This window comes from Sphaerodactylus townsendi, linkage group LG01 (genome assembly GCF_021028975.2).
Source record: "Sphaerodactylus townsendi isolate TG3544 linkage group LG01, MPM_Stown_v2.3, whole genome shotgun sequence".
Taxonomy (NCBI): domain Eukaryota; kingdom Metazoa; phylum Chordata; class Lepidosauria; order Squamata; family Sphaerodactylidae; genus Sphaerodactylus; species Sphaerodactylus townsendi.
The window spans coordinates 29,435,246-29,458,397 of record NC_059425.1 but is presented as its reverse complement, the minus strand read 5'-3'; the positions used below and the strand labels follow the sequence as shown (position 1 = coordinate 29,458,397).

The window sequence follows — 23,152 nt, the reverse complement described above, 5'->3', positions numbered from 1 at the left end:
CTTTGATTGCAGAAGCACCTGCTTATCATCAGGGTTGCATGAAGAGTTCTGGTTTGGTCTCACTGACTGATGCGGATGGAATTGCTTGAGGCAGTGCAGCCCACCATCTGCAATATAACTCCTCCCTCCTGGCCAATTAAATCATGCATCGAGAAACTGGAGGATTGTGAAGTCTTGTTTGATAGAGAGCAAATATCCTTCCCCCATGAAGGAAGTAGTGGTCAGTTTTTCTTTGAAGAAACATTTATTACTCAACTACAATTTGGCCTGTTTCAAAGCTCCACGTTTTAGGCTATGTGACTGAGCAGGTGGCAGAACAGAAGGGGTAAGGACTTATAAAACAAGAACACACCTTTCACTGTTTCAGTCTGGGATCAGGCTTGCCTGTAAGACAGAGATGACTATAGCTGTTCTGGTAAATGATCTCCATTTGTACAGAGGCGTTCCGTAACTGTTGAGACTATCTGCGACCTTTGATTTTATAGATCACATAATTCTATTACAATGGATGGAGAGGCTTATGGGGATGAAAAGAAAGGCTTTTCTGGCTTCAGTTTGTAGTTTAAACAAACGAAAGATTTCAGTACTAGAGACCTTGAATAATCTGATCTAGACTTTGAATATGGAATGCGAATTTTGTTCTGTGCTCTTCAATAAAGTTCAACCACTAACTGAAACCTCAGGAATTAGATGTCACCAATATGCTGATGACATACAGCTATATATTTCTTTGGCTAAGCCACTAGAAACTGCAGTCTGCCAGTGTCAGGATGCTGTGATCAAGTTAATAGCCGGGGGGGGGGGGGGGGGTGTTGTAGCCAAATCCAGACAAAGAGAGGCTGTTACGGAAGTCTGAGTTACTGGAAGGGATCCAATCTGTGGTGCCAAGTTACCTTTAGCAAACTCCAGGCTTATGGGTCCTCTTAGATCCTGTATTGTTGCTAGAAAAAAACAGTGACTGCCACAAAATATTTTTTCCTCTGTATCACATTCATAGCCTATCAACCCTCCAGGACAAAGTTGAATTTGCTGTACTTATAAAACTTCTAGGCTGGTATATGATAACATGCTCAGAATATGACCACCTATTTGTTAAATGGGAAAAGCTGCTTCCAAGTTGATTTCAAGGTGCTGGTGCTTAACTTTAAAGCCCTTCATGACTCAAGGACACATACATTTGAAGGACCATCTCTCCCCTTATGAACTCACACGCCAGTTAGGATATGCTGATCAAAATGTCATGGCACAGCTTGTCATGACCCACTGACATGCCCTTGATGCAGCTGCCTCTTAATTGCGGAATGAGTTCCTGCTGAAAGTCTGTTGGATCTCATTGATGTTAGCTTTTAGCAGGGTCAAAAAAACCTTTAGACGTTCAGATGAAGTTTATGAACATTTTTCTATCTGACATTTTTATGCATTGTGATGGTTTAAAAACGAGGGTTTTTAATTGATGTTAGTCTTAAACTCTGAGAAGGACAAAATGTTTCAAAATATTTTAAAATTAACTGTGGATAAGACAGTTCCTTATTTTCTTAGGCTGTATGCAGTTACAATGGACAAGTATTATTATTATTATTATTATTATTATTATTATTATTATTATTATTATTATTATTATTATTATTATTAATTCAATTTCTATACCGCCCGATCCCCAAAGGGCTCCGGGCGGTGAACAACATAATATATAAACAATAAAAAGGAGCAAATCCAGTACAATACAAACATAGGCTCCGTCAATAAAACATCTTAAAATACATAAAAACAGCGGCTAACAGTTAGCAAATTAAACAAGAGGCGTCCAGGCTCAATTTAAAAACCCACCCCAAGAGGGGGGGACGGCAGGCCCCTCAATATGAGGAGCTCTGTTGTATCAGTGCCAAAGCAGGAGCAGTGGGGGGGGCACCATATCAGTGGCTGGACACTCCAAAGGCCCGGTGGAACAACACAGTCTTACAGGCCCTGCGTAACTCACCAAGGTCCCGCAGGGCCCGGACAGTTGGTGGGAGGGTGTTCCACCAGGCCGGGGCCAGCGCTGTGAAAGTCCTGGCCCGTGTAGAGGCCAGCCGCATCATTGAGGGGCCGGGGACCACCAGCAAATTGGCCTCTGCTGAACGCAGAGGCCGAGTAGGGACATATGGGGTGATGCGGTCCCGAAGGTACGAGGGTCCCAGACCGCGTAATGCCTTGAAGGTCAGAATCCACACCTTGAAGATGATTCGGAATTCAAACGGGAGCCAATGCAGCTGGCGCAACACTTGGCTCGTACTTCCCAGTGCCTTATTTATTCCAGGACCCAGTCCTTAAACTGGAAACTGTGGCTGGACAATTAAATGCTGCAGATAAGCAGCAAAAACACCTTCTATCAGAGACTCTATCTTCCAACCTAAGATGCTGATGGGGAACTAAGTTTAAAGATATATACACCAAACATTCCCTTCTCTCTGGACACAGTGTAACAGACTTCCCTCTGTGATACACCTCTGAAGATGCCAGCCACAGATGCATGCAAAACCTTAGAAACAAGATCTACAGACCATGGCCACACAGCCCGGAAAACCCACCAGAACCAATAAGTTTAAAGAAGCTGCCCTGATTCAACTTGACATATATGATTTGCTGAATCAGCAACAACCAAAATAGTATACTGGAACCAAAAGCCTTCTTAGGAACTATCATGAGCCAATTTACCCTTTTTCTTCTGGGTAAGCAATTATCTAATGTTTGGCCTCTGAATAATTCTCTTCTCTTCTATAATTATAAAAAAGGAAAACCTTTATATTGCAGAAAATGATCATTCAGAAAACAAAACACCCGTGAACTTGTTAACTGCTTACCTAGAAGAAAAAGAAAACACTGACCCAGAAGGGAGTGCTTCTCAGATGATTCAAGAAGGCTGCGCATGGGAAAAGCAGAGGTTGTATTTCCAAAATGTTATGGTTTAATTTAACACTAATTTAACACTGAGCCCTTCGGGGGAGAGTGGTATAGAAATTAAATTACCATACCATACCATATTTTTACGCCCTTACTACTTGCTAGTAAATTTAAGTACCATCAAGCAATTTGATAAAGCACCTGACCTTACAGGGATATTAGGCAATGACATATGGCCATTCTGTTTCTCAAATACCAACACGCACATAAAACTAAACCTAGATACATGGTCATTTTCATTCCTTTAGCTAATGCAATTTTCTGTTAACATGACCTATGTCCAATAGGCAAGCAAGGCCACACCAAAAGATTTCTCATTTTGTGGTCCAAAGTAGTACTTTGAGGAAGGAAGCAAAATTGAGGATGGGGGGCGGGGAGGGTGTAGGTTTATGGTGAGAATGGTTGCTATTTTGTTTGAATTGTTTCCCCTCAGCCAATCTGACATCTTGTAACAAGCAAGAAACCACAACGGTTGTACAATTAGTCTGATGAGTCACAGAAGACAAAGTCAATTTAGAAAGTGAAGCCTTCTACCTGAATAGGTGAACATTTTCATCCTCTTCAATGAAATCCACCAAAATCTCACTGTGGCAAGAGTGTGTTCTTTTTGATACTGCCAGGAGTGCTTAAGTAGCCTATCTCCTTTCTTTTGGCTTAGCCCTTTACATAGCAAATTCAGCAGTGTCACTTACCATATCTGTAGCTTGATCTTCTTTCCTTGCAATTCAACTGTTTTGATCTTGAAATCTATCCCTGTGAAAATAAGCAAAAGGCAGATTTAGCGATAAAGTATTACAGCAGGCCCAGAAAAACTATTTAACTGTCTAACCTCTTGTATACATACATATGCAAACTACCACACCATCACTACTCTATGCTGGTGATCAGCATACACAGCTCTTGTTAGCCAAGATCTAAAACCACATTCTTAAACCTTCCCAGGGGACATCCTTTTAAGATAAACAGAACAGAAATCCCTTTCCCCCAATGTAGGCCAGCTTTTGCTCTTATAATCTTGGGAATGCTCTGTAATCTGCTTGGATATTATGATGAATAGCTCGATGGAAAAGTCAGCACTAGTTCACAATAGTGAGAAAAGGCAAATCTTTTATCCCTTGTATAGGATCATTATGAAGAAAGAGAGATATATAAGAACTGAGAAGGATGCAAGAAAACAGCAACTAACACAATGGGTTGAGAATCTTCCCTGTGTGACAGCCGGCATGATTTAGTGGTTATTGTGTTGGTTTAGTATCAGGCAGACCCTGGCTGAAATCCTACTCTGGATTGCTGGGTGACCTTGGGCCAGTCACACTCTTAACCTGACAGGGTAATAACAACCATAAAATGAAGGTCGGCAGAATGTTATAAGCCACCTTGTTTCTCCATTGGGGAGAAAAGTGGAACATAAATGAAATAAACACGCACATGGAAAGGTTAAACACTTGAGGTTTTTCTTTCCTGAAAAGTCAGAATAAAAGTTTAATAGAAAACAAGTTTGTCCCCATAATCTCATTTTATTTAGATACAGAGTTAAACTGCATAACACTAAAAATAATGAACTCTTCAATATTTTATTGTTCCATGCATTACAGAATGTTAAGTGAGAACAAATTAAGCACATTTAAATATACCCTTTAAAATATGTTGCATATGCACATAGTAGATTCAGGAATTATCTAATGCTGTAGATTCTTTCATAATTGTGTTTAAAAGCCTTTTATTCATTCCCCAAAGAAAAAAAGATTCTTATTTTTTTAAGTGCTCCCCAACCTTTCCAGTTTTTTTTACTGGAAAACTGGCACAAATATTTAAAAGAGTTTTTTAGTCCATCCTCCTCTAAACTCTTACTAAAACATCCATGGAGCAAGAAAGGCTTATGTCTTCCACGGAGGATCTCACTGGACATTGTTTGCAATATTTTCCTGGATCCAGCAGGGCTCTTTAAAAGTTTTTTGTTCTAATTGGATTCATTTTCCATGAACAAATTCCAGATGTGGCCTCACTGGTACGATGTACAAAGGATTTGTACTTCTTCATATGTGGTAGAAGGATTTCATTCAATACAGTCAGTAGCCTTTCCTGGCTCAGGTTCATGGCTGACCATTACAGCTATATACACATTATACTCCCACAGACAGGGAGAATTCAACTTCCCGTATGCAATCGTAAGGGCTAGAATGTGTAGCCGAATATTTATATTTATAACCCACCTTTCTTCATGGTTCAAGGCAGCTTACAAATCAATATTTAAAATGTACAATACAAAACAGAACACCAAATCTCGTTTTAAAATAAGCATTCCAGCACTGGTCACATAGTGGTGATAATGGGCCTCCTGAACTAGCAAAATCTGAATTATGCAGAAAACAAAACAAAACCTCAGACTTGTCTAAATGTGTATTAGTGTGCATCTCAGAATTAATGATTTCCTCACAGTCTCCAGAAATCATTCTTTCACTGTCACGAAATCCCAGTCAATCAGTTCAGCTGTTTCCCAAATGCATTTAGTGCCATTAAAATTTCATTCTATTTTTAGCATTCCAGTTCAGTAGGGTAATCCTATTCTGCATAGCTTCAGTCTTCTTCTTGAGCCCCTTTGATGTCATTTGCAAGTCCTATCCAGTCTCTGTAATGTCATGTGCAAGTTCTATCCGGTTGCAAATTAATGGAAATCTTCCATTCTACATGTCAAATCATGAGTCACATGGAACCATGAGCATTTCACTGTCATGTACATCAGGTCCCTTGTGATTCCTCCCCCACTCAATTCACAACCAAAATTACAGCTCTGGTAAGACAGCAGTCTGATGCAACTGTGGCCAGCCACATGCCTCTCTAGGAAGAGACAAGAAGCATGCAGGGGCACAGTCTTTACTCCTTAAACAGTTATATCTACCTTTCCTCTACAGCCAAGAGGAAAAGTGAAGTATAAATATTTAAATAAATAAAATAGGCCACCAGCATTCAAGGGTACCTTGCACACACATATAGATCAGACCCATGTGCCAGCCACCGCTGCTCTCTAATCACTTACATGAGAAAAGGTATCTCCACATTCCATAGCATCTAATGAGGACTCAGATAAGTACAGTCACAGTATTTCAACAAAACTTCATCCTTAAATGTAGAAAATATGAAGAATTACAGTACCTCATCAGTTTTAAATTAAAACAGAAGTTATGAACCTTCTAAATGAACCTTCCACAAGTGCTGTTAACTGTTACACTGCTATGCCAATATCAACTAAACATAACAGCTAGAATTACAGAACAACCAGACTAGGCATGGAAGTGTCTATCTGAACTGAAATATGATGTGTTAAAGAGGATACAGAGATATGATAAGCAACAGTTGAAGAACACTGAACAGCAAAATAAGATAAAACCTTTTGCATCATGAGAAGTCACCTGATGCCCTCTTTACGTAGACTGTAGGAAGTCTGGAAATAGACACAGTTGAATGACTAGCTGGAAATCCTAGCTGTTATTAGGAGGATGTTGAGAACTTACTTTGTTCAGGCTGAATTTTTTTTGTAGAGTGAAAGATTTTTAGGCAGTATAGTGAGGAGTTTCTCTGTGAGAAAGACTCTGTGAAAGACTTTTAGGCAGTATAGTGAGGAGTTTCATATCTGCACAGCAGAATTATTTGTAATGGCAGCTGGGTAAATGAAGATCAAGTAGTCTTAGTTATCACAGCCATTTCTTTTAAAAGAAGACATGTTAGCTTGCAGGTGCTGTTCAATCAAATGGCAGCATTCTTTCTCCTCCTCTACCCCTTGGTCAAGGACGTAGGTAAGGGGGGGTTCTTGGGTTCAAACCGCCCCATTCATGTCCGAAGCTCCGCCCCCCGTTTGTGGGTTTTTAAAACATTTTTACTGGTTTTTTTGGTTTTTGGCCTGCAGGGGGCGCATTCACCAAACTTTCAGGGATTGTTTGGGGGACCCTCCTAATGATACTACCCGGGTTTGGTGCGGTTTGGTTCAGGGGGTCCAAAGTTATGGACTCCCAAAGGGGGTGTCCCCATCCTCCATTGTTTCCAATGAGGGCTACACTTTTGAGGGTCCATAACTTTGGACCCCCTGAACCGAACTTCACCAAACATGGGTGGTATCATTAGAAGAGTCTCTTAAAGATACCTGGAAAGTTTGGTGCTTCTAGCTTAACAATTGCACCCCTGACAGCAGGCACCCTCCAAATTTCCCCAGATTCTCCTTTTAAATCCACCACATTCGGCATGGATTTAAAGGGAGAATCTGAGGTTCTCAGTTTAGAAGAAGAAGAGTTTGGCTTTATATCCCCCCTTTCTCTTCTGTAGGAGACTCAAAGGAGCTTACAATCTCCTTTGCCTTCCCCCCTCACAACAAACACCCTGTGAGGTGGGTGGGGCTGAGAGCTCCAAAAAGCTGTGACTAGCCCAAGGTCACCCAGCTGCTGTGTGTGGGGGTGCACAGGCTAATCTGAATTCCCCAGATAAGCCTCCACAGCTCAAGCGGCAGAGCAGGGAATCAAACCCGGTTTCTCCAGATTAGAATGCCCCTGCTCTTAACCACTACGCCACATTGAAAGTGATGCTGTTTCAGGGTGGGGGATAATCCACCCCAAAACAGCATCGATTTCAATGTTGTTTAAGTGGGGATCCCAGATTCTCCCTTTAAGGTGGATTTAAAAGGAGAATTTGGGCTCTCTAGTTTAAACACCATTGAAAGTGATGCTGTTTGGGGGTGGATTCCAGCATCACAGCGGCTGCCGGGGCGGGGGGGGGCTCAGATTTTGCACCGGGCTCCATTTTCCCTCTATGCCTCTGCCCAGAGGGGAGGGCAGAAGGAGCTGCCGGCTGGGAGCCCAGCTGGTGGGGGGCAGGGGAGGGGAGTCTGCCATCCCCGGCCTCAGAGAGCTGCTTTTATAAGTGCTAGGCTGGGGGGGGGGGCTTGGGGAGGCATGGCCATGCCCTGGGGGGGGGGGGGGGTGTGGCCCCACCCCCGAACCCCCCCATAAAAAATCTATACCTACGTCCCTGCCTTTGCTCTTCACAGTCAAGACCCAAATGTACAGCTCCAGGCTTTGTCAATTTCAATTCAAGTTCACAAATGTATGATGCTGCCTAATACCAAACCAAACCACTTGTCCATCAAGATGTGGCCTTATCTACTCTGACCAGCCACAGCTCTCCAGGATCTTTGGTAGAGGTTTTTCACATCATCTAACACCAGATCCTTTCAATTGAGATGCCAAATATACTGCCTGGGACTTTCTACATGCAAAGAAAATGCACAAAGAAAAGTCACAGTTCCTAGGCCCAATACTGTGCACCTTCCAATATATGCATTAATAGCACTGCTCATCCACCACATGGAAGATGAAACTGACCATGGCTTTCAGTAGTAGAACAAAATAGAATTACTCCGGCCTAAATTAGATTATTTCAATTGATTTAGACTGCTGTGCTACATGAGATTACATTGTTAATGTATTAACTTGCAGCTCAGAACCTAGAAACATAACACAGCTGACCAAGGCTTTCTTCGCTACATTTTTGGGGAAAAGGAACAATTCCTGACTGGTTGTTGTGGGTTTTCTGGGCTGTGTGACCATAGTCTGGTAGTTTTTGCTCCTAATATTTCACCCATATCTTTAGATGACATCTTCAGAACCATGTCTTGGTAAGATATGTTTCTCTCCATTCCTGTTTGCTAAGTGGATATTTTTTCATTTTGGGCAGAAAACAGTCATAAGTTAGTACCCTTACACTGATCGAATCAATCTCAAATCAGTGAACAAACGACATTTCAGAGATTGTTCTGACCAAGTTAAAAAAAGGAAAATATTTTGCTAGCCACCTAGTGAGAATTCCTGCCACAATCTTAGCTGCAATTTACATCTTAATTTTTTTGTTTTTTACTTTTATATTTATACCTCACCCTTCCCAGCTGTGCTCAGGGTGGCGAACAACTATAAAATTACCAATTCAAACAGCAGTAACCAACAAACATTAGAACAATAAAATAACTGATTGCCGATTAGCTTCAAACCCTGTTAAAATGGAACGAAGTAACTTTCACGCCCATGAATTTCAGCTGTATTCAGAATCAGGAGATCATGAACAGAGGAAAAAGGAAATGAAAGATCCTGGAGCTCACTTCCTTTCTCTTAGGAAGAGGTTTTCCACAACACTAATCCCCACCTGATACTTTTAATGGGAGATGCCAGGGATAGAACTGATATGCCTGCAATAACCCACTTAATTATTCCAGGCTGACTAGGGAATGTTGGGAACAAATGCTGAGTAAGATGGACATGATAATTAGTCTCTCTATATGTATAACTTCTAAATTACTGATTGAAGTCATCGCAGCAATCGGTGTCTTTCATTTCTACCATATTTTTAAAGTAATCTAAAATATTTGAAAGAAAAGCCACCACATATTAAACTGTATGTGCCACACCTAGTATAGCTGTTCTGTCCCACACCCTAGCAAGGCTGAGCAAAATAATGCCCCAAGAAGAAAGGATGGGCCAATGTACATTTCATGTGAAAATTAAGGCAAAGTTGTAAGACAGGATCTGAAGTAATCAAGGATTTCCAATTCTGTGCTGATATAGTTGATTCACATGGACAGTTAGCTCACCCACCAATGATAATTTTCGAAGGCTTTCACGGCCGGATTTAACTGGTTCTGGTGGGTTTTCCGGGCTGTGTGGCCATGGTCTGGTGGATCTTGTTCCTAAGGTTTCGCCTGCATCTGGTGCACCTTGTTCTGAATGTTTCGCCTATTAGGAACAAGATCCACCAGACCATGGCCACACAGCTCGAAAAACCCACCAGAACCAATGACAATTTTGTTTCACTGATGCATTGTCATCAAAATGCGGATCCTAAGTAAAACAAACCTGTTTAGGGAGGGAAAAGCTGGTACAACTCTAACCGTGTTATATACAAAATACACACATGATTCTTTGACAAGTTTCTGCTGCCCCTCCTGTAAACTTCCATCGAGTGCCTTCACCCAAATGTACTATCATTCCTGGTACCCAAAATAATCAAACCTGATCTCAGAGTCATCATCCACATAAGTGAGGACAATGGAGGGGACACCATTCACAGTGGTGGCTCCCCAGCTGAAGGACAACCATCCTGATGCCTACATGATACCTACCTTACCGGCTTTCAAGTGTCAGTCAGAAATATCTCCTCACCCAGACCTTTAGTTAATTTTTAATCTTCTGGGGTCTTTTAACCAGGGTGGATTAAAAAAATTAAAAACTGGATTTTAAAATTAAATAGGATTTTTTAAAAAAGAATAGGCCATTTGAGGGGAAAAATCTACCTAGAGATAGTTTAAATTATAATATACATTATAATCCAAAAGTTATTCATAATGAAACAAGAATTAATCTTTAATTATGTAACATTAAACTATATAGTCATCCAATGTTCAAATCTTTGGTAAATGAATGTAATTAATCCATTCACTATGTCAGCTCTTCCAGAGGTTTCTTTAAGATTATTTCAGGCAGTTTTTCCATCAAGAACAGTGGTTCTCAACCTGTGGGTCGGGACCCCTTTGGGGGTAGAACGACCCTTTCACAGGGGTCACCTAAGACTCTCTGAATCAGTGTCCTCCATCTGTAAAAAGGATAAATGTTAGGGTTGGGGGTCACCACAACATGAGGAACTGTATTAAAGGGTTGCAGCATTAGGAAGGTTGAGAACCACTGATCTAGAAGATATTATCACACATGCTTGGTTTTGTAATTCTCAAAATGGTGAATTTGTGTATGCAGAGGTAAAATGCCTCTTCTTCCCAGTAAAAATGTTATAAAATAAATACGCAGCTGAAAAAAAGTCCTTATTCCCATTGTTCCTTTGCAAATCCATATTCCTTACAAGTGCCAAGTTTCAATAAGTTCAAAGAACAGAGGCCTGTTTGGAGTGGAATAGGAAGGAAGTGAGAGAAGGGAGGGACAGTAAAAATGAAAGTGAAACCTTTTGATAAGCATAGTCTTACAGAGTAGTGATTTAAATCAAATTCACCCCACTTTTAACCTCAACATTTTGTAGTTAGCTTCATTTTTTAAGACCTTGTTTCTAAATTTCTTATGTTGATTTTATTATTGTTCATATTACTAAGAATCTTAGTGCCTGGAATTTCTTTGGAATGTCTAATGTGAAACTGTTATGGCAGTAATTTGCTTCCTTCAGGACTTCAGATCTAGAAATGAAATTCAGTTCAGGAAGAAGCTTAGCCAGCAACCTTCTTTAGCTGATACATAAAGTGATTTAGACAAATACATCCTGGTCCAGGTCTTTCTGATTATATGGTCCTCAAGTCACTGCGTCTGGCAACATCCATATAGCTGCTCTAAAGAATCTTCCACCCCACGCCCCAATACTAACAATAACGGTTATTCCAAGTTTTTCTCAAGTCATTCCAGAGGATGAAACATTCAGTTAGTAATTCAAAGATGGCAGGAGAATCTTTCCTTGAGAGCTTCTACAGATGAGGCCACAGGGAGCTCTTCTTTATCCTTTCTCAATGAACATTAAAACACAACAGAATCTGTTACAAAGGTGGAAAAGTTCCAAAATTATGTAGCCACATGGATGGAGAACAGTTGCTTATGAAATACACTACCACACTCAGCATTGGCTGTCGCTAATTATTTCTTTTAGTACATCAGCTACACCCAACCAACCATGACAACAACAAAAACAGGCAGCTTCTGTATATTCAAGGGACAAACTGCCCAAAAGGAAAAGAAAAGAAGAGATAGGGCTGGGTATGCACACTGCCTTTGCACTGCCACAGAGCCCTTTCATCATAGTGGAGCAGAGCACAGGTGCAAAGGTTCAGTGTGGCAGACAGTTGTTACGATGAAGAGAAGAATGATCCAGCAGTCTGTTTCTCAAACTTAGTGCCTCATATAGGACAGTAAGTTGGGGATGGGGTCAATGCTTCCCCTGCCCAGATTCTTTAGGCTCGAGTGGGGCTGTCCCCTTGGCACTTAATGACAGTCCATATATTTTAACCTGAACTGGAAGAAGAGCTTTTCCTTCTGATTCTGATTCCAAGTAACCACCTACTAAAGACCCCTTTTAAATTGAGAAGGGGATCCTCTTCAACAGTTTAAAGAATCCTGGGAGGAATGCTCAAGAATATTTTAATAATGGCTGCTTCTTTTCTGAAGGGCAAGTGGTGTTCCCATCACGCTCCCCAAGAAACCAATTTATTGCAGGGTAACAATTTATCTTCTTAGCCATTTCCAGTCAAAGAGCCTCAGGGTAAGCAACATATCAAAACAAAGTGATTAATTAAAAGTACATCTTAAAATACCTTACTAAAATTAACGCCTACTGCTGCCCGTTAAACACATACTCAGTCAGATGTACCATTAAGACCAGGGATGTCAAATTCAAATTGAAGAAGGACCGAATTTCCTACCCAAAAGACATTTGGGGTTATATTCATGGTTCCAACCTCTGAGTCACATCACCTACCACCATCAGTTTGGTAATCTTCCATAAGCTCCACATCACTTCCCACTCATGGCGAACCTATGAATAAATCTCCTCCAAAACATCCTATTGTTAACTCTGCCCTGATATTGGTAAGCATGTCTAGTCCTGCCACCTGACTCAGTCCTGGGTTCTCTCATGGTGGCCCACCCCTCCCCACAAGATAGTAAGGGAGGAAAGGAGGAAAGAAGAAGAAATCAGGTGTGGAGGGGAAAAAGACCAGGAGGTGACAAGGAAAAGATGGTAGCAGCATGCAATGCTGTCACTCACTGCGGCCAATGTGGCACGTAGCTGAGGCTCTGTTCACTCGCCTCACCTGCCTGAGGATCCCACTGCCACCCAGAGAGATGAAAACCAAAAAAGCAACCCTGTGCTGTGCCAGTCCTAAAAGAGCCAAGTTAGATTCATTCACAACAAGACTGACAGGCAACAATTTTCGACTACTTGAGTAAGCTTGGCAGTTTTGCTCAGCAAAGTGATGATCATGGCTTCCTCTCATGGAAGTTCTTATAGACCATAGCTGAAGGAGAAAGCAAAACTGGAAAACTCATTTTTCTCAGAAGCAGGGATTACCCCTGAACAACTACAGTGTAGACTTTGAGCTCCTAAACCTACAAGTCAGAACAACTGCCTTCGGAGGTAAGTCCCAGGCAGGCTGACAACAAACAGAAGCTGACTCTTCTAAGCCACCCTTCACAGCTGAAATACATGGTTACTCAACATGCAGCTTTAAAAAAAATCACCCATTTTCTTGATGGAAGTTGTCTCATGGGTTGCATGAGCGCCCTTGGCAAACTGAATGCAGCCCACAGACCATATGCTTGACATGCCTGATTAAGATCTTTAGCAAACTGCATTAGAAGTCAGCTTCAGAGCTGGGGGAAACTATTGTGAACTCCCCTCCAGGATCTTCTTATTCAAGGTCGTTTTACTTGAAACAATAGAGATCACTTCTGGGATAGATGGCTTTATAAACCATTCAGATATACTTGCCAAGATAGCTTTCAGCCTGATCTCCATAATTTGAGGCATTTTACCTTTGGTTACTAAATGAAGAAAGACAGACACCTCCATGATGCTGCTTGTGAACTTAATGAGCATCAGACTGGGTACTGCCAAAGACCAGCAGATTAGATGGTGTTCTGCCTTGTTGAAGGAGGCCAATTCTCACATCCTATGTCCAAGCAATTTGTGGATTAATAGGGTAAAAATTAATTCTTTGTGCCAGGAAAGACTGTAGATGCTGAAACAGCAATGCAGCTCTAGAAATCCACTCCTGAAAGAGACAAGCTGCAGTACTACTCAGGTTGCCTGACCATGATTCTGTTGTCACAAGACTTTTACACAGGGTCTGACCGCAATGTTTACAAGTAATAGCTTATCAATTCCCGTGAGCAAGGGGGGTGAACATATCCTGTTGAAGCAGGAAATACTACCGGTAAGGAATCAAGGCTACTTTAGCAGAAAGAACTAGAAGTGAACAAATTGTTACAAAAACCTGTAACTTTGTCTGTACAAACAGAACATATTTGGCTCTGGTCTTTGTTAGAACACTAAGCAACACCACTGGTCTGTAAGATAAAAATGCTTTTGTATTACTAGTTCTAAATTCTCATATTTTTCATAATTAGTATGTATTGATTTTGGACACTTTGCCACTTAACTGTTATCCAAATCTTTAGCCTGCAGAAGCAAAATTTCAACATGAAAAAGCAAGGCAGACTGTTATTCACCATCATACTGCAGCTCCAATCACACCCCAATGCTTATGTACATCTTCAGAAAGAGTATGAATCTTTTGAGTGATCAACTTAAGTTTCAGTCTGGGCAACAAAAGGAACAGAAATGCCCATCTGAACCCACACAATGAACATGAGATCAGATAGAGCTGGGTCATTGTTTGGAATTAAAGATATCACGCTTCTGGAGATTATGAACCCTTGGTTCTCTTTTTTATGGTTGGATGTGTGTAAATTCACAGGGCAATTCAAACATGCAATACTTGCTTTCCTATCAAATTAAATATTTCACTACTTTAGCAATGTAAAATGCATAATTTATAACTTCGTTATCATATAAAATGGTACTAATTGGCATCTTCATGTAATTCAAAAGTATAAATGTCTTTGTTTCTATAAGCACGACTGCAACATTTCAGACTGATGGGAACCGCTGCACGCTGTGTAACATTAGCGTGTGTTTCACAATATCTGCTATCTAAGAGGTAAGGAAAAAATAAAAGTTGAAATGAGAAAACAAACTCATACAGTCACAACAGATTAGGAGCATATCTAGATATCAAAGAAGACTGAGAATATTGAAAACACTGAAACATGTACAGCATATTAGTACTTGTCAGAAATATTCATTTAAAAAAACATAAGAACATAAGAAAGAGCCTGCTGGATCAGACCAGAGTCCATCTAGTCCAGCATTTTGCTACTCACAGTGGCCCACCAGATGCCTTTGGGAGCTCACATGCAGGATGCAAAAGCAATGGCCTTCTGCTGCTGCTGCTCCCGAGCACCTGGTCTGCGAAGGCATTTGCAACCTCAGATCAACCTTTTGTTTGAACTTTACCACAAACACAAGGATTATCAGAAGCTAATGCCGCAGACTGTCCTATACAATTTTCTCATGCAATACATTTTGAGTAAGACGCTGCCTTAAAAAGTAACTTATTCATTTCAAAAAGAGAATGTTTTTCCATAGGAAATTCCCTCCAAATTTTCCCTCAGAAAAACTCAAAACACAAAGTACTCAAAACACAAAGCGCATACTATTTTCCAGGCCTACACATCTCTATCTGGAATTCAAGACAACCAGATGCTTACCTGAAAGTATAGTGAGGTAAAGAAATAAGTCTTCTGTAAGTCAGCCTTCACAGGTTTTTAATATGAAGTGAATGAAACTCAAACCCATCAATGCAATGTCTGAGATGTAGTACACTGAAATTTTCAGTATAGATGGTTGCAAGGGGACTTAATAAATTTTATCAGAGAAAGCAAGCCCAGTTAAACAATTTATGAGAGTCCATCCCATCTATTCTTGCTCAGATATGCTCAGAATATTTTATAGAATTCATGAAGTGCTACATAGTATCTGGGTTTTAAGAAACGTAATGTTTCATCCAGTTTGAACATAACAGAAAGCTTTCATTTGTGGTGCCATCACAACTCAAAACCATAAAGAACAGCCTTTAAAATTTTATCCTTAGAACATATAAAATGATATCATATTGCACCATGATTCCTAGAAATTATACACACCTATAAATCATCTTTTTTAAATTTAACAGAAGGGAACTGCGTACATTAATCACTACAATCTGAGAAGATAAGCCTATGGACATAGAAAAGCCTATGTATCTGAGAAAAGCAACATCATATTTTACATCAGTGGATCAAATGTTTATGCTACACACAAATGTCAGTTTTAGTAGCTTATACTGTGACTTAAGTTTATAGTAAGCACTAAAAACTCCCACCCATCCCAGAGTTAAAGTTATCTTTGGATTTCCAAGAAGCATTTGGCAAAGGGCCTCATGAAAGGCTCTTAAGCAAATTCAATAGTCATGAGATAAATATGGACTCTTATGAATGAACAGCTGAAAAACAAGGAACAGTTTTCACAACAGAAGGAAACAACAGAGTCATACAGGGGTCAGTTTGGGGAGAGATGCTTATTTAACATTCAAGAGTAATTTGGACTCAAGAAATTATCAAGACAGATTTACTGATTACATCAAACAATTCAGGAAGAGGAAATACAAGCAAAGTTTGAAAGGCTCCAAAACATTTACTACAAACCAAGTGAATGGGAAACACAATGGCAAATGAAATTCAGTGTGAGCTGCTGCACAATGGAAAAAAATCTTACCTGCACATAAGTTGGTAAGATCTATTTAACACTAGCAAGGGATAAGTAAAGCAACAAGTAAGATGACGGTACAATATAAACAAATTAACAGAATGGTACTGGTAGGTCACTGCCCTTTTAATTTTCTGCCCATCCTCAGGGATGTGAGGAAGATGCCTTTTAGTCTGTGAATGGATTGCATGAGGTGCTCTTAGCACCATGTAGCCTTTGTCAGTTCAATTTAACTTCCCTATGTGATGCCAACTAGATCTCAATGTGTGTGAAAGTTAGCATCTGCAATCCAGACTCATGCCCTCCGTAGCTTGTAAGATCTTATGGCAAGGTAATGAGTACCCTGATCCAGAAAACTGTCAATTCTTCTTTACTGGAGCTGCTCTTTTGAGGTCCCTGGAAGAGGCAAGTTATCAAACCTTTAATGAAGATATCTTCAGCAGATTAACAGGTACTAGTCAATTATACACACCTTTCCATGAAAAAGTCATGGAATAAAAGCGTATCATAATAGCAACTCCGGAGGTGGTGTATTTCTGATTATCCCAGACATGCAGGTTCCTCATGGATATCTTGATGAACCCTCGGTTGGATTCAGCAAGATAATTCCTATGTTGATTCTGCCCATGGCAATGGTGTTTGGAATGGCTTCAAGTCAAGAAGGAATAATTTGGTTGATTACCTGTGATGCAATAAATCATGAAAGATGGGGGAAAGTAATTGTTTTCCAATTACTGTCCAAAGCAGAACAATCAAGAATCCTGCGTGCCTCACTGTTCTGGGACTAATGTAACAACATTTAATTACCTTAATCCACTAGTGTTTAAAAGGGGACAGCCAGACTAGCAGCTGCAAAGAGTGAACTGCAAGTTTTATTGTGTTCAAAGAGTCTGCTCTGCTATCTTGCCAGTAATGCCACCCTTTGTTTCTTTATCCTCCTACTTCAAGAAGAAAATATCTAGTCCTATAGTTTTCTTCGAGCTTATACTACACAAGGAAAAAATGAGCCATATGACTAGTCAGTTTAACTGCTTGCTGTATATAAGGATCTGGTTATTTGTATATACTGAAATGGGAAGATATGGAATTGGCACTGAACCTGTAAGACATGGAATCACTGCAAAACAAAATCCTGCAACTTCTGTAGAATGTTATTATTTCTTAAATTCTTCATCACCTTTAAGCCAGACATTTGAGATCTAACAATGATGAAATAGTTCTGTAAAGTGACTAAAGAGTTATTTTAGGAAGCTAGACGACTATGTCAAAATTTGTTAGCACAGGAAAAGAATGATGGTTGGGCTTGAAAAAGCATCTTGCTATCTGAAAGAAGTTTTGACTATTCAAGCAGAAGCACAGAGACAGAGCTATTTCCATCTATAACGGCTACAGCAAAAATGTAGTCAAAATGTAGTCTTGTTCTGATTCACAGCCAGCAGGAGACTGGTGGGAAGTGTGTCAGAGCAGAACATAACAGTGGGATGCTGTTCCTACCCAGTGCTGCTGTATTCCATTCATTCTCTTTCTGCACTGAGTTGCTATAGCTAACACTTGCAAGGTGGGAAACTGAACACAGCAGAACCCCTGTATATGCAAAAGAAAGAAACAAGAACTTGTGAACTTATCTTTTGCTTTGTTCAACTGTATCAAACAAAATAATATTTTACACACATGTACAAATTAAAGCCATCAGGTCATATATTTGGTGGTAGTAATAACCGGCCAAGTAGCTCAGTCAAGTTCACAGCAGGCTATCTAAAATAATTTTTGAATGGCAAGGAAGCCAGGTGATAGATCTAGTGTGTTTTAATTGCAGCTGTCTTGGGAGCAGTTCTTTGGCCCATGTGAAATTAATATGTGAATACTTCTTGGCTCATCAACTCTAGCAACTCTTCCTATAAGCACCATCAGTACTTCTGAACAGAGCTGTTGTTGCTGAAACTAATCACAAGAGAGACAGAGTGGAATGGAAGGCAGGAAGAGAAACTTGAAAGAAGAGTCTTGCAAGTCCAGTTGAATACATTCAAATCAAAAGCTCAAGCTAACACCCAAATGCAGAAGTAGTTTGTATTTTAATTTACTGTGCTTCCTTGGATTAATTTAAATGTCACAGCTTGCCTTTGAAGGCAGAACCCTTGCTCTATTCAGGGAACTTATGATGACTTGGGAATTTTAGGACTGGGGTATATTTATAGCACCCCTAGCCAGGGTACTGAATTCATCTGCCCTCCACCCAGTAACTTCTTTTTCAAGCAGAAGTGAAGCCACAACTAAAAATAACCAAGTGTTATACATCACTGGCCAGAAGTGTACCAACACTGTCAAAACACCCTTAATTTTGAACATCCATTATCCCCTGAAGTAAATGTATCTGATCCTTGTACCAGATCAGTGTCACAAAATCTAAGTATTCATACTGAAGCTTTGTTAAATGAGGCAAACACTTGTGAAATGCTGCTGCACTTGGAAATTAGCAGATTTGTCAGGACTTGTTTAAGGGCTACAAAAGAAAACTTGAAGGCTGCAATACAAGGGAGAAAGAGTGCCCATGACTCACCTGCCAGTAGACAAAGATATTAAACCTTACTACAGTTTTTAAGTAATATCTGAAGTTGAGATTACCTATATTTCGGGGAAGTTATTCTGCAGTTTGCTGGTGCCTGCAATAGTAGTCACACAAGAGGTCTCCACTATTTAAATAACATGCCACAGAGGTTTGCTGAAGACTGACGGTCTATAAATAACCACTCCCAACTTTGCAAATCACTCTAAAGATGCTAGCCTGTGAGCCCACACATACACTTGAAATACATTATTGTAAGGATCTAGAAGACAACTTTTACCGTACAAGGCTTCCCTACCTCAACATAAAAAGAGGATTCTTCTCTGCCATAGGTGACCAAATAAGTGGCTATTTATATTCTAAGCACTCCTCTAAGTGAATACTAGATTGCAACTAGGAAGGACTGTAAAATCAAAACATCAGAAGTTCAATTCAGAAAAGCCAGCAGTCTGTAGAAAATCCTCAAAAGTAGTACTAAATTCCATAATACAATACAATGCCAACTTTTGTGCATCTAACAAAGTGGGTTTCAGCCTATTAAATGTCGTGCTATGATAACACTTCGGGCATAAGGTGCCACAGGATTTGTTTTTGGTACAGAAGATTAACCCACCTAATCTATTAAATGTTCTAGGTGTGAATACTGCATATGTATGAATACATCTAAAAAATTTAACTGGCTGTTCCTTTGTATTGATCATGCAGTTCTTAAAAAACATACATGTATCTTGATGTTGCATGTGAAATGGCTTTAAGGCAAACTACTCCACAGCACCTTGACCAAACATTCTATAACCACAACAAGTTGTTTACAGTAAATTCACACAAAATAATGAATGAATATAAATTGCCATAACCTGAAATATTTTAAGCATAAACCTGAAATATTAGGATTATGCTAAACAATTTGTTAGATTCTAAACAGAGAAAAAAAATCCAGAATTACCTGGAGTTAGTTAAGACTTTATATTTTCCCATGGTGCTGCCTTCTTTAAGTCTTACTCTTAGAATGACCTAGGCAAAGTCATTGGGAATAATAACTCACATCTCTTCTCTCACAATATAGGTCATGAGAACATCTAAAAAGTACTGGCAATACAAAGCACTACAGAGTGGGGCTTAATCCAGTATAAATGGTGGTACACTACAGCATGTGGACTGAAGCAAATCAGTTATTATCATGGAGCAGTTCAACTAGCTGATACAGCTGAGAGATCCCAGCACATCAGTATCACTAATAGGGGGTGCTGCACTGGCCAGGAAATAATAAAGCAAAACCTCTGCTCGTAATTTGAGATCTTCAGGGAATTTTTTCTTGTATAATGAGTAGAATATGGGAACCATGTTATTTAACAGTTCCAATTTTAACAGATATATGTTGGTAGAAAAATTTACAAATAGAGAAGTTCACCAAACTTCCATAGTTGATTCCTCTGCTTACATGTTAGGAGAATGATATTACACTTATATTGTTTAATTGCTAAAAAAGTAGCCAGCTTAGGGAAAAGAAGTACCTTGTAAGCAAGGCAAAGTAAGTGACCAGATATGCCTTAAGGAAAATCACTTGTCACTTGGTGCCCAAAGCCATTGCTGCCTGAACAGCATTCCAGTGCAAAAATTGTGCTCAGCCTATTGATAACCTCAATCCTCATCCAAAAGGTTTTGGCTGTTAAGGTTTTCTTGAGATACTTTCAGACCAAGCAAAGTAGAAATGTTCATAATTTAGACAAGTCAGAGCTCACCTTTTTTTCAAAAAAGAGAAAGATAGAGAGCAAACATGTAGACAGAAGATATACAGTTCTGCAAATAATTCTGAGATGACATAAAATGGCTGAAGTTACATTTGCCTAATGTAAAATAAGGCAACAAAGCACAATCTAAACATCAGCTGTCTCCAAGGTTAGGTTTTCTCAGTTTCTGATAAGCCCACTGCACCTCCTATTTCCAGTTTGGTCAATCTGCAAAATCTAAAAGAAGAGAAAGACATTGTCCTAAACCAGCTGAAAGCATGCATTAAATCCCCCCATGACAAAGATTATGACAGGCCAGGGTGTGACATGCTAGAGAAGGAGACTCATGGTGTGAATAAGAAGCTCAGACTACAGTGATGTCACCCCAACGAGTAACTGAGATAGTGGTGGGAGAAAGTGCCATCAAATCACAGCCAACCTGTATTGGGAGGCAATAATGGTACTTCAACACACTCCAGGTGACAACATGAAGTAAAGGAATAGTATGGTGCTGCTAATCAGCAAAAGAACTGACAGCTCTAGCAGGCGCTTGTCTGGTGAAGACAAGCAAGAGCAGGCAAGTACAACAGAACCACAACCATGCCTTGTATTAACATGATAAAGTAAGCCAACAGCAGGGGCTTGGCAGAAGCCCCCACTGTGCAACAGCGACGACAGATGTGGCTATTCTCATCAAGGGGCAAAGGACAAGTATTCCAACACATCCACACAATACAAACAAGGCTTAAGTGTTTTACAGTAGTCAAGTTTCTTCACTAGGGAAAAGAAAAATGTATTGGGGGGGAGGAGATGGAATGAAGGAGAGACATGACAGAGAAATGAAGAATAAAGTAGAAAGTGGAGACGACAGGAGCAGTGCATCGCATCACAAGGCAGCCAGTGGCAATTACCCTATTAAAATAAATATAGTAATAAGACCATCCGGGGGGGGGGGGTTTGAGGCCATAAAATTACCCTCATCCCGCTTCATAGTGCATTAAGGCGGATATGTCTCCGCTGAGAGAGAGAAGCATCCACCACGGGGAGGGGGGCACTGAGGACAAGGGGAGAAAGCTGGGCAGAGAAGTCCCATCAGGATCCAAGGGAAGGGGGTTCCCCTCCCCCTGCCATGTCAATGGCCGCTCAGTGGGTGGGGTGGCAAAGTCTTGGGCGCTTCCTCACCGATAGTGGAGATGAAGGTGGTGTTGAAGGCATCGTCGGAGAAACGGAAGAGCACGCAGGTCTTGCCGACGCCCGAGTCGCCGATCAGCAGCAGCTTGAAGAGCAGGTCGTAGGTTTTCTTCGCCATGGGGGCCCCCCCGCGCCGCGCGCCCCTCCCTCGCCAGGCTCCGCCTCAAAAGGCCTCCCCGCCGCCGCCGCCGCCGCCGCCGCCGCCCGTTTCTCCGAGTCTCCCCTCAGCACGAGACACTCCACGCAGGCCGGGCCGGCAAAGGGAAGGAGGGGGGGCGGGAGGTACAAAATGGCGGCCCAGGCGGCGGCCGAGTTGGTGGGTGGCAGAGAACAGAGGAGGGCGGGATAGAGGCAGGAGCGGCGGCGCCGAGGGTCGGGCCTCCTCACGGGCCGAGGTGAGCAGTAACTGCTAAATTCGGCTTCATGCCACTCCTCAGCTTCGTCCCTCAGGCGACGCGCGCAGCTCTTCACCCGCTCAGGCAGGCCGCACTGCCAGGCCTGACTGACTGAACGGCGGGGGGGCGGGGCTTACATACGCCCAAGGCCGGGCAAGCAGCAGGGTGGGAGTGCGCGCGCCGGCCGCTCCCTTTCTTTCCCCACTATAGCAAAAGGCAGCGGACGCAGCAGTCTGTACCACGTGACCGGCAGGGATCGCGCACGTAGGGCTGTCGCTCTCTGTCAAAATTGCGGCGCTCGCGCGGTGAGGCAAACGAGCCGGCCGTTACACATACGTAACGAGGGAGGCGTGCGACGTGCCCAATCAGGGAACGAGAAAGCACGAAAGAAAGGGTTGGTCTTGTCCGCTCCCTTTTTTCCTCTTTCTTCCCTGATCGCTCACGCACGCGCCCTTAATGAGGCCTGTTGTGGGAAGGGCAGAGATGACGGGATGAACTCCCGCCCTTCCGCGTCCTGGATTGGCCAACTGACCTTGACGTTGAGTGGCTCTATGCGAAGGGGCGATGACGTAGCTCTAGAGGAAGAGAGGCATTGGAGATGCGCAAACCGACTCGAACCAGCGTGTTCTCGACCTGATCTCCGCCCCCGGCCCCCCCTCCGGTAGTTTACTTGTTTGTGTAAACTGCGCACTTAGTGGTTTACTGAGGGTGGGTTTCACTCGCTTAAAACTGGCTGCGAGGAGTCTCCTGGTGAGATCACTCCGAGTTAAAAGCTTGTCCACCGTGAAAACGAGACATGCTTACTCTGGATTTATTTGTACAGAGTTATTCAGCCCTCTAGTCCAATGGTGGCGAACCTATGGCACGGGTGCCAGAGGTGGCACTCAGAGCCCTCTCTGTGGGCACTCGTACAGAGTTCATCATGTGGGGGGGGGGGAAATCACCCC

At 41.5% G+C, this 23,152-nt stretch overlaps 1 protein-coding gene across 1 annotated transcript in view; it reads right to left on the bottom strand.

The window, feature by feature from the left end:
* Positions 1 to 22,459, bottom strand: part of RAB10 (RAB10, member RAS oncogene family) — a 41,783-nt gene extending 19,324 nt beyond the window's left edge. The window contains exons 1-2 of the mRNA XM_048516318.1: positions 21,802 to 22,459; positions 3,633 to 3,693 (exon numbers count right to left, since the gene is read on the bottom strand). Coding sequence (XP_048372275.1) covers positions 3,633 to 3,693; positions 21,802 to 21,928 — 188 coding nt within the window. The 5' untranslated portion in view covers positions 21,929 to 22,459. The remainder of the gene's footprint in view (positions 1 to 3,632; positions 3,694 to 21,801) is intronic.
* Positions 22,460 to 23,152: the final 693 nt, after the last annotated feature.